The 13,787-nt window shown below is 39.0% G+C and overlaps 1 protein-coding gene and 6 non-coding genes across 7 annotated transcripts; 6 read left to right on the top strand and 1 right to left on the bottom strand.

Annotated features, from left to right (window-relative positions):
* The first annotated feature begins 9,556 nt into the window (after positions 1-9,556).
* Positions 9,557-9,628, top strand: TRNAG-UCC (transfer RNA glycine (anticodon UCC)). Its single transcript has one exon. It is a non-coding gene; the product is annotated as a tRNA-Gly (tRNA).
* A 189-nt stretch (positions 9,629-9,817) lies between these two features.
* Positions 9,818-9,889, top strand: TRNAG-UCC (transfer RNA glycine (anticodon UCC)). Its single transcript has one exon. It is a non-coding gene; the product is annotated as a tRNA-Gly (tRNA).
* Positions 9,890-10,266: 377 nt separating this feature from the next.
* Positions 10,267-11,132, bottom strand: LOC149717665 (uncharacterized). The gene is made up of 2 exons (XM_089834705.1): positions 10,847-11,132; positions 10,267-10,757 (listed from the first exon to the last, which is right to left on the bottom strand). The coding sequence occupies exons 1-2, from the start codon at positions 11,130-11,132 to the stop codon at positions 10,267-10,269; spliced, it is 777 nt and encodes a 258-aa protein (XP_089690831.1).
* Positions 11,133-12,036: 904 nt separating this feature from the next.
* On the top strand, positions 12,037-12,108 carry TRNAG-UCC (transfer RNA glycine (anticodon UCC)). Its single transcript has one exon. It is a non-coding gene; the product is annotated as a tRNA-Gly (tRNA).
* A 534-nt stretch (positions 12,109-12,642) lies between these two features.
* TRNAG-UCC (transfer RNA glycine (anticodon UCC)) lies at positions 12,643-12,714 on the top strand. The gene has a single exon. It is a non-coding gene; the product is annotated as a tRNA-Gly (tRNA).
* Positions 12,715-13,137: 423 nt separating this feature from the next.
* On the top strand, positions 13,138-13,209 carry TRNAG-UCC (transfer RNA glycine (anticodon UCC)). The gene has a single exon. It is a non-coding gene; the product is annotated as a tRNA-Gly (tRNA).
* A 194-nt stretch (positions 13,210-13,403) lies between these two features.
* Positions 13,404-13,475, top strand: TRNAG-UCC (transfer RNA glycine (anticodon UCC)). The gene has a single exon. It is a non-coding gene; the product is annotated as a tRNA-Gly (tRNA).
* The last annotated feature ends 312 nt before the right edge of the window (positions 13,476-13,787 follow it).

Here is a 13,787-nt window from a genome sequence, read left to right as displayed (position 1 = left end):
CACCGTTTGCAGCAGCCACCCTCCGTTAAATTTCCCGGGGACCACGTGAAGGTCCTATAGGACCTACCACCCCCGGTGGTGAACCCTGGGGGTTTATCTAATACCCCCCTCTCTTTTTCAAAAGGTTAAGCAGAGGCGAGGATGGGACTCGCGACGGAGGGGCAGATGAAGGTTGCATGGTTTACGTCCCGGGACCTTTAGGGTTCACGTTGGTTATAGTGAGAGTGTTATAGCAAAGCGTGCTAAGGAAGAGTGTGTAACTCCCAGCACCTGCCCGTCGATCCATATTTAATAGGACCTTATAACGCGATGGATGTTTTGCGTCTACTCTCAAATTAATTTTCAAATTATTTATTTATTCAATGCATTTAGGGTTTTTACCTCTCCGAGTGACGTATGTCACGGAGAGGTTCTAAAATCGACAGGCATGTCTGTGTGTGTGGGTGTGGGTGGGTGTGTGTGTGTGTGTGTGTGTGTCAGGCACTTTCACCCCAGGGGACCGCGTTCGCAGTTTCCGAATCGAAGCAAATGTGTTCGCCATTTCCGGACCGCATTCACAGTTCCCGGAAAATTCAAAACTTGAGGCTATCCGCAATTCGCCTGGCCACTATTACTTCATCTGACTAGTCAATTATCCATTCCACATGAACACCAATCTGTATACACTGGCTTCTAACACCACCATCTTCTGGTCTTTGCTTTTGTCCATCCCACATGGACACCAGTCTGTACACCTGGCTTCTACACCACCATCTTCTGGTCTTTGTTTATCCCACATGGACACCAGTCTGTACACCTGGCTTCTACACCACCATCTTCTGGTCTTTGTTTATCCCACATGGACACCAGTCTGTACACCTGCCTTCTACATCACCATCTTCTGGTCTTTGTTTTTGTCCATCCCACATGGACACCAGTCTGTACACCTGGCTTCTACACCACCATCTTCTGGTCTTTGTTTTTGTCCATCTCACATGGACACCAGTCTGCACACCTGGCTTCTACTCCATCGTCATCGTTGGGTTCAAGACATTCGCGGCGATCAGCTAGGGTTACGAGAAACGTCTAGCCTCCCTAAGGTGGGATCGTCCACCGAAGGTTTTCGCAATTGCGGTTGTTCTTGCTTTTAGCTGTAGTTCGACACCCTTATATACTACCTATTTGAGTAAGGCGAGGCAACCGGCGTATGCTTCATTTCAAACGCCAATATTAGTCAAGTCTCTCACGAATGTTTAATTGTTCTTTATCAACACGATGTAACGCTCAATAAGGCGAACAACTAACGAAGAAAATATTTAATATTAATTATATTTATTTTAATATTTAAGATAATCTTGTTTCTCAATTTAAAATAAAACGGAAAGAGTTAAAAAGCAGCCTATGTTTTAGTCTGTGTGTGTCCGTCCGTTGTTACACTAGTGCACCGCGTTAGCAGTTTGCCTTGTGTTTTGCGGAAAGAAATCCTACAAAACCTTGATATTTGGTTTTCTCATAATGTAAAATTAATATATGGAAATATTTTTCGTAATTTCGATGAATTTAGTAGTTTTGTAGCTATAAAGCTCTGTTTCATTTTTATATCCCAAGAATATTTTTTAATATTATTATTTGAAATGGATTTTTATATATTACTTAAGGTATACTACATCTGCTTATAGCATAATCCTTTCTATAGTGATTACAAGAAGAATGCTACTATGCTGGTCAAATGAACTTTTGTTTGTCATTAGGACTAGTGAACCAAAAAGTAAACGCTTGGTTTTCGTTTCTGTAATGCAGAGACATTAACGGTTCAGAGTGAGCCGAAAGTTAAATACACTTTTATATAATCAGGGTTAGATTTTATAATAGAAGAAAGCATCATGGTGGAAATCTAGACCGCGTTCAGCAGAGCTCAGCGCTGTTAGCTGTGTCCTACAGAACGGGGTTTTGGTTTTCAATTTTGACGTCACGGTGCTTGGCGCTGAGCCACCGCGGTCACTAAAGAAAATAGTCGGGTTTTTGGATAACGCGACGTAAAAAGCGTAGTTTTCAGCTTGGCGAGAAAAACATGGAGGAACTAATACGATATAATTCAATCGGCGCAAAGAGAGTAAAGGGGAGGAGTGGAAGCTACCCCGCTCCACAAGCGCACATAATGATGTTGCTCTTAAATTGGTACATGAGAGCTTCCGGCCCGTTTGATTTTGCTTAGCGGAAGTCGCCCTGTACCGGGAAAAAGGAGCAACAAGTTGAGGCATTCCTTCCACCCCTCCCCTATACTCTCTTTGATTGGCGTGAAACCAGTTGATCACGCGAAAACTTTAAGAGACATGTTAGTTTCTAATTTAAATTATAAAAGCTGTTCTTATCTATCTCTACAAATATGTTATCATACAATTTTTGTTAAGCCTTGGTACCTTGCACGCTTTATAGCGCTAGCGTCATTTTTAAAACACCGATGACCGGAGAAAAGCTATGACGACAGAGCTCACCGGTAAACGTTTTCCAAAATCCGCTTTATTGGTGAGCTCTGCTGAACGCAGCCCAGATCAGTGAAAGGTCTGATCGTAAAAGGATTATAGCTTCGTGTTTTCATGCTTTTAATGTTGCGCCACAAATAAGCTTTGGTGTTATGTAACGTTAACAGCCATGTTGACAAACTAAGAAAATCGTTGAGGTGAAACGAGAGGATAGTGTTTACATGGCAACCCTGTTGTGAATATGTCTTTGAACATAGAGGGTATACAGTTGAGGAGTAGCAAATTGGGCCTTTACAAACGCGTAAAGGTAATATCCCTCCAAAGTTTTATCTCTTCATTTCCCGTTTTTCCCCCATCGGATGATTTTAATGTGTACAAGTATATCCTTATTGGATGTAAAATGTCGTCTGATTTACAGTATATTTGCTATGCTTTGTATACTGCTTTAATATTTCATAAATTTTAACTTCAGTATTTGTTCATAAAAAAAGAAACATTTCCATATCTGGGTAAATTAGTTTGAAAGTAGTTCTCCTCTTGTCTCGGAGAGGTAATATTTTGGTTTTCCCAACTTGTCGTTTCTGCATACAGGGCGTTTCTGGTAAGTCTGCCTTAAATTAAACGGTGTGAACTTAGGGTCAAACTGAGTGGAAAGTAGTGTCAAAGATCATGGGGTCAACAACAGAGGTAGCCTTCAATGCTCTTTTATCGCGTCCTTGCCCCAAAAGGTACCGTGATGGTAAAGCGATGATATCCACAATTTTATCTACTATCCGCCCACCAAAAACCATCAGGGACATGTGAAATATTTCCAGTTTACAATGACAGAATATAATACGATGTTCTGTATTATTTTTTTAATGTAGAACACAGAATACCAGCCCCAACATTCAAGTACCTGGATTTCTGGCAAGCCACTTGAAACCATCTTGCATGATATTGATTAAAAAGTATAACCGCATAGGGTTAATTTTTTTATTATAAATGTCTAAAAGTAAAATTGGTCCTCGAAAAAGCATGTGGGGGCAGACTGCGGCGGCGGCGGCTTGGAAAAAATAATCACCATCCCAACGATTTTTGTCGAGAAGAACGTTATATAAATCCCAAGATATTTTCAGGGGGTTCCCGCCGGCAGCTGCCTTCCATGACACGACTATAGCTCAAAGACACAACCCCCGTATGATTCAATGAAAGTTTATAGACTCAACTTCGCCAACGCAACTCGCAAAATCAAACCCATTTAAGCAGCCCGATCCATGGTTTCCCTATAGCGCGTGGGTTCTGGGTTCTCCATCGGCGAACAACGGGAGAATTTTTTTCTCTCTCTCTCTCTCTCTCGCTCTCCGCGAGAGAAGGAGGGAGGCCCAAGAGCGAGATTTTAGAATTCGATACGTAATCCTCCGATAGGATATCGATGACGAAATTCTTGTAAAGGGGGCGTTGGATGGGGGATCAGGAGGGGGGTTCCATATAGCGGGGTTTGAACTGAAACGAGGGGCGGATCACAAGTTATTTTTATTAAATACACATTTACGGATTTAGGTGTACTGATAAATTTGAATTCTGCTAAGTTCGAGTGTAAGAGCTTTGTCCTGCCCATTTCTTAACTTTAATCGGATGCGTTTCATGGTTGCCAGAAATTTGTTATTAGATCATCTGATGCAGGATGATTACTGAATCGAACAGAACAGAATTATACAAGGTTTTCAGTCTGTTATAGATAGCCTTTTGAATTGCACTCTTAAATGAGTCTATAGAGGATTCATAAACTTGTTTGGGCACCTTACAGCTTGTTTTTCCATGGATTTACTGTTGACGTCACACGGGGGCGTTCAGTGCATATACCAAAGAGATTGGTTATGTATGTCTTGCTGAGCACCGTCAACAACAACACTTTTGCCACGTCTTGTCTCTTTACATACTCGCTTGTCAATTTCCGGAAACACCGCTGGTAGATTCCGACCTCGTACAATTTCACGAATTGGGCAGTTTTCGTTCATCATCAATAAGTTTATAATAAGTCAAAGGTTAGCCACCCCTCGGTCACCGACGAAATTTGTGTGGATGTTATAATAAAGACGATGGCGCGTGTCGCTGTGGGTCCCCTTCAGCGCAGCGAGTGCATCTGCTTTTTAGCGCCAACTCTCGCGACAATCAAGAGTCCGTCCAAGCACCACCAGGTTCAACTTACTGTATATACCCCTAGCCATAAGCAGCTGTAAATTTGAAGGGGATCATTGTAACACGGGGGAGACCCATCCAGGCTTTTAATCTTTGCTCTAGCTGACTAGTGTTCGCTAGTCTCATTTGAAAGTTAAAAAAAAAATCACGTGGGTAACGAGATAGCGTGTTCGTGTTTCTCGTGTTGACCCCCGTGCAAATGAAAATAATTTTAATGAGGTTGTTCTATGCACCTCGATTATTAATTTTGGGCGGAATCTGCGGGATTAATGACCGTGCTAGAAAGACGTGAGACGATTAGACAATTATCTGAAAGGGTTAATTTCAGTATGTCGGAGAGTTGTGGTACTTGACTAGATAGTGACTTCTTTCAGTGAGCGAAAAACCTTGCGATCTTCTAAATAGATCTAAAATGTCAGAGAAAACGAGTTAGTTTTTAACTTCTGTTGTAGAAATTAATGATATTGTAGAATATCAATACATAGTTTTCAGACTAGGAGGACTAATACCATTTACAATTACACCGCAGGAGGCTAGGCTATACACTTTTTACTGCACTTTGTCCGTCAATTAGCCTGGCTCCTATGTATAGATGCTAATGGTGCTTTTTTTGTTAAATTCTGCACAAAGACCAGATAGTCTAGGAAACCTCCCCAATTTGTTCAAACTGAAATTAGGTCTTCATTTACAATAAAACCTTTTTTTGGGTTTTTTTTTTTCTTCATAGGAAAAGCCCAGTATGATGGTCTGGTAACTCTTCCAACTCTCACGTTACACGACGTCCCTTCGATAAGTTAACAGTTAAAAATAACGGATCGAGAGCCCCACTAATATTCTCCCATCCATATTCAAGGTAGAATGCGTTTTCGAGCGGTTTTGCACTTTCATTCTCTTTCTATATATATACGTATGTATTCTGTCTGAATGTCTGATTCAGAATCGGAGAATCAACTCGTGAAAAACGTACGTTGTAGAAAAGAGCTCCTTTTTTTGGTGGCCAGGCGTTTTACAAAAGTGTCTGCGTTTATAACAATCCCCCTGGTCTGGTCTCTGGGTACCGAAATTTCGGGGGTTCGACCTACCCCCCCCCTCCCTCTTTTCTCTTAATTCACCCCTTGCCCGGGGATTAGACACAATGGGAGAAAAATTTCGAATTGGAATCGAACTCTCAAACCGAACGGAATAACAACTTCAGATATTTCTTCCTTCTCTATCTGCTCCCCTCAACCAAATTTGGCTCAGAATGATGGGGCAATTTCTAGCTAACTACGATACTTTGGAGTCAGTCAAGGATTATAGACGGGTCTTTCCGCTTTCGTTACTGGTCTAAGGTTGATTTGAATTTTCTATCAGGGGTTTCCCTGATTTAGATGGGGGACCGTAGTCATTCAGGGGGGCTAGAGAAGTCTGCTACCAGCATCGTGAATATTGAAAAGAATTTTTTTTTTACGTAAGTATTGTTGGGTTATTTTGGAAATCACGAAAAGACTGCCTTAATATTTTTTCCAAACGAAAAACCTTTTTTTTTTTTAAATAGATTTCGATTTTTATTTGGGAGAGAGTGAAATAATCGTGATCGCCGTGTTTTTGTGATTATCATCACTTTTGTAAGGTCGACTAATAGCATCACGATGCTTTAGGTATGCTAAATGAACCAAATTGATATTACTTGCTGCTGTTAGTGTAGTACCATTTCATTAACCTTTTAATTTAAAAAGAGAAACCTTTCTTATCAATAATTGAAAGCGATTTCTTTTTAAACCTCTTTCAAAATTTTAATTTAAAATTTCTTACGTATAGTAACAGTTTTTATTCAATCTAAATTAGTCCATAAGTTCATAAGATATGTTCCATAAGTTTGTCACTGGTTACTGAGAGCTTGTCATGAAGTGACGTAGGTCAACATATCTTATAAACTAATGATTAGTCTAAATGATTAATATTTATGACTACGACATGGGAAAAATAACCTTCCAGACGTTTTGAATGTTCAAAACATTCAATGGGAATTTATTCCAAAAACATATTTACACATCGGTCTAATATTTTTCGCACCGTTATTTTCCGATCATGAAAACCGAGAGTCGTCTGATCGGAAACTCTCTCTCTCTCTCTGCTCTCCCTTTCTCATCTCATTTTTTCCGTTAGAATATTTGATGATCTAGAAAAGGTCCAGGCGCGTGTCGAGGGTGGATGTTATAAGCCACAAAGGACCATCAGGTCGTTCGGGGGAGTACTACCACGCGGAAAATAAAAAAGATTGCGCAAAAAAAAAAAAGGGAAAACGCGGAGGAAATGCCCCAAAACGGTTTCCCTCTCCTTTTCTTCCATTCTTTATTTCCGAGTTACTACTACAATCCGCATCAGTTCAATTCCGCCGCCGCCGCTTTCTCTCCTCTTCCAAAATATATTCAGACTCCATCCTCGGATGAGAGTATTGGGATAGACAGAAGTAGATTTATCTAGAAGTTTTGACGTGAACGTTATTTACTAACAGCCTGGTTTGTTGTAACGATGTTAGTTTGCGGCTAAAGTTTCTAATACACTGACAACGGTTCTTCTGTTTTGACTCTAAACTAGAAGGGTGATGCTCAAGAATAATGCTTTCAATTAGGTAACTTCAGTTTTAATTGGGTTCAAATATGATTGGGAAGTTATACTTGCTTATTCGTAACTTCGTTGTTAATCAACTTTCAAGGAATAAAAAAACACACACTCACACACACTGTTCCGGCAAAAAGTTTAATGTCGGCGACTATGACCTCGGATTTAACCTTTGTTAATACCTCCCCCTCTTTCCTGCATTAGGCTTAGCTATCCCGACACTTTCTCCCTCTCCCTTTTCCCCTTCTCCTGCATATCCTCCTGCTTCTCAACATCCACGCATGGTTCTGTATGGTGGCACGCGCCAACTCCGCTATATTTTTCGATGATCGGAGAAATATCGGCTTTTTATTTCGCGATGGTCGATTTTCCCTTGTTCTGGCGCGAGCTTCTGTCCCCCCTCCCACCCCTCGACAAGGCCTATCACCAGCTGTAAAGTGCCGCCACAATCGTAACAATATATATGTATTCCGATAGTGAATAAAAATTGTATTATTCTAATATGGTTAAAGTTCGATAGTGAAAGCTGCAAACGTCGTTGGTCACTCTCGCTAAAAACGGTCTCAAAAACATTTAAGGTTTGATGATAATTAGGCTTAGCATCTCTAAAAAAAGTATATTTTTAAATCTACCTCCTTAAGCGTTAACCAATTCCAATTAAAAATTCCCCTATTGTTATTAAAAGTTTCTTAAAGCTATTTACATAATTGCCTGAAACCCTAGAATTTTATTGGAATAAATTAGCAATTTAAAATAATATTTTTTTTTTTCATTCGAAGACATTATAAAGTCAGTGACATTAATTTGAATATCACGAGACCCCTTCCTTATTTGCGCGCTTACCTGGGTTCTGGGGCTGGTCCCTGGAAGACCTAACGGAACCCTTGTTTACTCAATTCTGATGACGTGAGTGTGCGCGTGGAGTCACCCTTTATGATATAAACATTACCACCACGAGTCTGGAAACCAACCAGGGGCCTCTCTTTAGGCTTAGCGATACAATGGAGGAAGAGCCCGGGTTTCCTGTTTGCTTCGCTTGTTTACCCTTGGGTGCTCTCGTAACGGAACCCCTGCATGCTAAAGCAAAGGCCTAACTGAGTAAACTATACCTACAGAAGGTAAGGGTAAACTCCCCCTTTAGTTTATTTGCTTTTGACAAGCAGCCAGGACGCGCGTGTCTTATGAAATAAAACGGAACTATTTCCGCCATTTTCCACCGACAAAACCTTCTTTTTTTCACCCACAATTTCGATTGAAAAACATCTATAAAGAGGAAACCATTGGGTGCCCCTATCGATAATCGCGTGGATGTCTATTCATATTTAAATTAAGTTTCGAAAAAACTGAGGATGTACATGTCCATTGTTAAGCCTTGGCAAATCTTTTTTTTTTTTCATTAGGGTTAGTTTGACTTTCATAGCAGACGATGACCGGTAATGACCTTACGCTTTTGACCTACTCAAGGACAAACAAGGGTTGAAGGGTTATTGAAAATAAAATGGCGGCCATGGTGGTTAAAGAGTGTAGAGACACCGAGTTCACTTACATCTGTTAAAACCATTGTTAAAAGAGAATAATTAAGTATATTTCTTGTAGGTCAATTAAGTTTGTAAGGTCTCTTTCACAAGTAGGTAGTTCTTTAGCAACGACAGAAGTTGGAGTCGCGAAAATCATCCTTACGTTAAATTGCGAGTTAAGGTAAGATTTAAAATTTGTAGAGGTGAATAACACTCACTTGTAGGTCTCGTTTTAATGATTAAACAGTCAATATCTTTGTTATTTAAAGTGACAGACAATAGACAAGGGGAGTAATTTCGTAAACATAGATTCATTTAAAAAAAGTGGAAAAGGGCTGGGGCATTAAAACACGGACAAAAATAGTGACAATAGGTCGTTATAGAGCGCGAGTTTTAATTAAAAGTGGCCGGTAGTTGGGAAAAATCATTTCGGTTTAATTTTTTATCTTCATTCTGGCATAGGAAATCGTGCTTGACTCAATTATTTTCTCATTTTGCGACACTACGATATCCTCGTTTTATCTCGTTAGCAAATACCCTTCCCACTGGCCCCTCTCTCTCTACCCTGGTTAAGATAACAAAGTACTTATAGTTTATTCCAATTTTTGTCCCAGAATTATTAAAAAAATAAAATGAGTGTTCATCTTCGTTTTGTGTAGAGAGTCGACGCGTTGTATCTTTTCTTTAGTGAATTTCCCCAAACGTAAAACCTGCTTTCGCGCTCTGGTTATTTAAATCTTCCCCTTTGCGTATTTGGGGAAACTGGTCATTTTTAATGGATATAAATTTCAAGCATTGGTGGTATAGCGGTGAGAATAGCTGCCTTCCAAGCAGTTGACCCGGGTTCGACTCCCGGCCAATGCAGTTGAATATTTTTTATTTCACATTATTCTAATTTTAGAGCTTAAATATTTTAATAAGTTGCATTAAAAGCTTTTCATTTCGTTGCTAGTTTTTGGGAACTGAAGGGTAAAATTATTTTAAAAACCCAACCGTGATACTACCCCTTTAATTATTTATTTTCCTAAGATCGTCATTGGTACGTTTTGTCAAGCATTGGTGGTATAGCGGTGAGAATAGCTGCCTTCCAAGCAGTTGACCCGGGTTCGACTCCCGGCCAATGCAGTCGAATATTTTTTTATTTCACTATTTGCTAAATTTTTAAGTCTATATTTTTTATTAAGTCTAATTCCCAGCATTAAAAGACCAAAAAAAAATTCCTCCTTTTCTGATGTGTTCACGTAGAGAATTATAGTTTTGTATACTCTAATAATTAACTTTATTATTACTTTATAATTTCTAGAAGTAGTACTTCGCGTTTACATTAGTTATGATATTTTATACAGTTAAAAGAAATATGACCATTACATGTCTGCAGGATTACGGGAACGAGAGTGCCTAGAGTTTACTACCAACATCTATTTATATTCAGTTATTGTATGCTAAAGAACATTGTTTATTATTTACGTGTTAGTTTATAGGTATGGAATAGGTCAATAAATTTATTGCGCTGGTAAGGCAGTGAGTTGAAAGAGGTGGTACTCTTGATGACAATCGGCCGATTTGATGGAGTCTTCGACTGTGTGAATCTTTCGGTAGACAGGCTGGTGTTTGTGATTTTCAGAGGGAGTGGACTTCCGGTCTCTGGCAGCTGTCAGGCAAATTGCAGCTAAGTGGCCAATTTTGTTGCAATAGCTGCATTTCGCTGAACGGAATTTGCAGGAATCCGCACGATGGGACGTTTTGCCACATCTGTAGCAGGAAGGTTTAGTGATAGGTGTCCCTTCATAATTACGTGAACCATTGTGATTAGATCGTGATGACGGATCATTGTCGACGAGTTTGTAAGGCTTCTTGTGATGATTGTACACTTTGTGGACATCAGTAGGTGGTGCTTGTGTTGATCCCGCCAGTTCCCGTAGGTTATTTGTAGCTGATTCGACCGCCAAGGCAATGTCTTGGGCCTTCTGTAATGTTAGCGGCTGGGGTTCGGCTAAAAGACGGACCTGGATTGCATTATTTTGAATTCCAGCGATGAAACGGCTAAATAGGTTGCCACTGACTCATTTGGTAATCGATTACGTTGTTGAAAGCGTAGTCTCTCCATAATTTCTGAAGGAGGTGGATTGTAGTGGTCATTGAGGGTCTTCACCAGTTCTTTGTAAGTCTTGTCTGTGAGAGCAGCCGGTTTAATTAATCCTCGGAGAGTGACGTAGGTTTTGGAGCCAATTAAGGTTAGGAAAGCTGCCCTTTTTCTGTTATCGTCTTGGATTTGATTTGCAATGAAGTAGAGGTCTACCCTCTCAGCGTAAATCGAGAAAGGTTGGTCGCAGTCGTCAAAGGTAGGCGAGATTCCCATGGCAGACATGATGGTGTGTAGTCGGACGTCGTGTTGTTGCAGTCTCGGTAAGAGATGAGCGGTAGTCTCGTTGTTAAGCGTAACCGAGATGATGGTAGGTAGAAGCACTGGGCTTGTGGTAGATCAGTTAAGCAGTAAGTTGAGAATCATCTCGCCTCCGTCGCCATTGATGTGTTCACGTAGAGGTTAAAGAATTAAAGTTTGTATACTCTAATAATTAACTTTATAATTTCTAGAAGTAGTACTTCGCGTTTACATTAGTTGTGATATTTTATACAGTTTAAAGAAATATTACCATTACATGTCTGCAGGATTACCGGAACGAGAGTGCTTATAGTTTACTACCAACATCTATTTATATTCAGTTATTGTATGCTAAAGAACCATTGTTTTTTATTTACGTGTTAGTTTATAGGTATGGAATAGGTCAATAAATTTATCACCATAAAGTTAGTTTTTTTTTTATGTTATAGCAAAATATATCATTTTCTTAGCCTAATTTAAATGTAGTTGATTGTTTAAAATGAAATGTAGTTAAATGTCAAGGCTTATTCAGGGGTGTAATCCGTAAAAAATACATTGGAGGTTATATTCCCTTTAAAGCCTAGAGTCTTGCAGAGAATTTGAACATTCCCTTTATTTTTCTGCCAATCACAGTTGTGACGTCAGTGCCTATGTAAAACGTCAGGGGGCTTAGCTTTGGCATTGGACGGCCATGCTCGGGTACCACTTTGGTTTTATGAGCAAATAGCATAGGTGACGTCACACTAAAGCTTCTAAGATAGCTCTATCTGCAAAAATAATATTTGTAAGTTTTTTTAACCGGTTCGATCTTGAATTTTGTTTCAACTGATACGTAGCTTTAGGAACTTGTTTTCTTGATTTGTGTATTTTTAAAGACGATAATCTTCAAGCATTGGTGGTATAGCGGTGAGAATAGCTGCCTTCCAAGCAGTTGACCCGGGTTCGACTCCCGGCCAATGCAGTCGAATATTTTTTTATTTCACTATTAGCCTAGTTAATTTTTTTAAGTCAAAACATTTCTTATTCTCTGAATTTTTGGAACAAAAGAAAAATACGTTGAAGGCTTCCACTTCCGTATCTAGTTTTTGATAACTTCAGCCTAATTTAATCATAATTCAGTGTAAAGGGAATATAAGAGCAATTTTTTTGTACGCGGAACTAAGGTCAAACAGTTGCAGAAACTTTTGTAGTTCTTCCCATTTTATTACAAAGGTTAACGAGCGGTGTGTTATAAGGTATCATTCCCAAAAACCACTTTACAGGTTACATTCCCTTGAAAACCGAGCTAAGGAGAGCATAAAGACCGAAATTAAGGTAGGGTCACCTAGTGGGGAAAAGACTAAAATTTTAGTTACCTTATACTCCCTTTAACTCGAAATAAAATCCCAGAAAAAACCTTTTAGAAATCATTCAAATTTCCTTTAAAAATTCGTGTGAATAGCCCTTTAAATATTATTTTTCTAATACGCCGATTTTATAAGACGCATCATCTCAAGCATTGGTGGTATAGCGGTGAGAATAGCTGCCTTCCAAGCAGTTGACCCGGGTTCGACTCCCGGCCAATGCAGTTGTATGTTTTTTTTAATTTTTTTTAAATAATATAATTATTCTATTGTTTTTTTTTGCCCCGGCGGCCCGGGAATTTATTGCCGCATAAAAACAGAAGTGACCTTGGCCGCTAAACACCTAAGGGGGTAAGAGCACATAATTCTTTCAACTATCATTCTCAAATGAAATGATTGACATCATTCGTGAATATTTATGTGTGTGATTTAAAGTGCAAGGGGAATTATAAAGCCTATAGTTAATTTTAACTATGCTAAAAAAATGTTTAGCAACGGTCTTGTTTATCCCATTAGGCTTACAAAACGTTCTACATTCTTCTGGTGACGTGGAAGGGTTGTGAGATAAGATAAACATGGTTTCGAATGTAGCCCTTTAAAAATCAAATATTGCAAAACCGGTGACGTAAGACCGAATTGTTATACAAGCATTGGTGGTATAGCGGTGAGAATAGCTGCCTTCCAAGCAGTTGACCCGGGTTCGACTCCCGGCCAATGCAGTTGAATATTTTTTTCTCGTTTTTTGAAAATTTAAATATGTATTTATAGGTAAATTGGTCTTATTTTATTTTTTTTAATCTAGACTTAAAAATGTGTCGTATTTCATAGAGTAAAAGGTATCTTTTTACATCCAAAAAAATCTATTTCCCTTTATAGTAGTAATATAACTAAATACAAGTTCGTAGTTTCTCAAGCATTGGTGGTATAGCGGTGAGAATAGCTGCCTTCCAAGCAGTTGACCCGGGTTCGACTCCCGGCCAATGCAGTAGAAATTTTTTTTCAATTATTTTTTAGCTTTAATTAAGAAAGATGTATTTGATCTATTAACTCATTTGAAAAATGAAAATTAATTATAATTTAACGTTTTTACGTAAAGAATATATTTTTATCTCGCTCGGCGGCGCCACTATATTGATCAAAAATATTTCTTCCCTAGCTAACTAGAGATAAACGTTGGTATGTAAGATAAATTATTTTATAGTTTAACTAATCTACGATTGAAACTTCAGGCAATTTTAACATCATTTTAATCTAAAGTTCTATTGTATTCCTAGTTTATGGTACTTTAATTTTGTCG

Source organism: Phalangium opilio, unplaced genomic scaffold (genome assembly GCF_054372755.1).
Source record: "Phalangium opilio isolate 3A_F unplaced genomic scaffold, DU_Popi_V2 ptg000003l_1, whole genome shotgun sequence".
In the NCBI taxonomy this organism is placed as follows: Eukaryota; Metazoa; Arthropoda; class Arachnida; order Opiliones; family Phalangiidae; genus Phalangium; species Phalangium opilio.
This window is presented reverse-complemented; position numbering and strand designations above follow the sequence as displayed.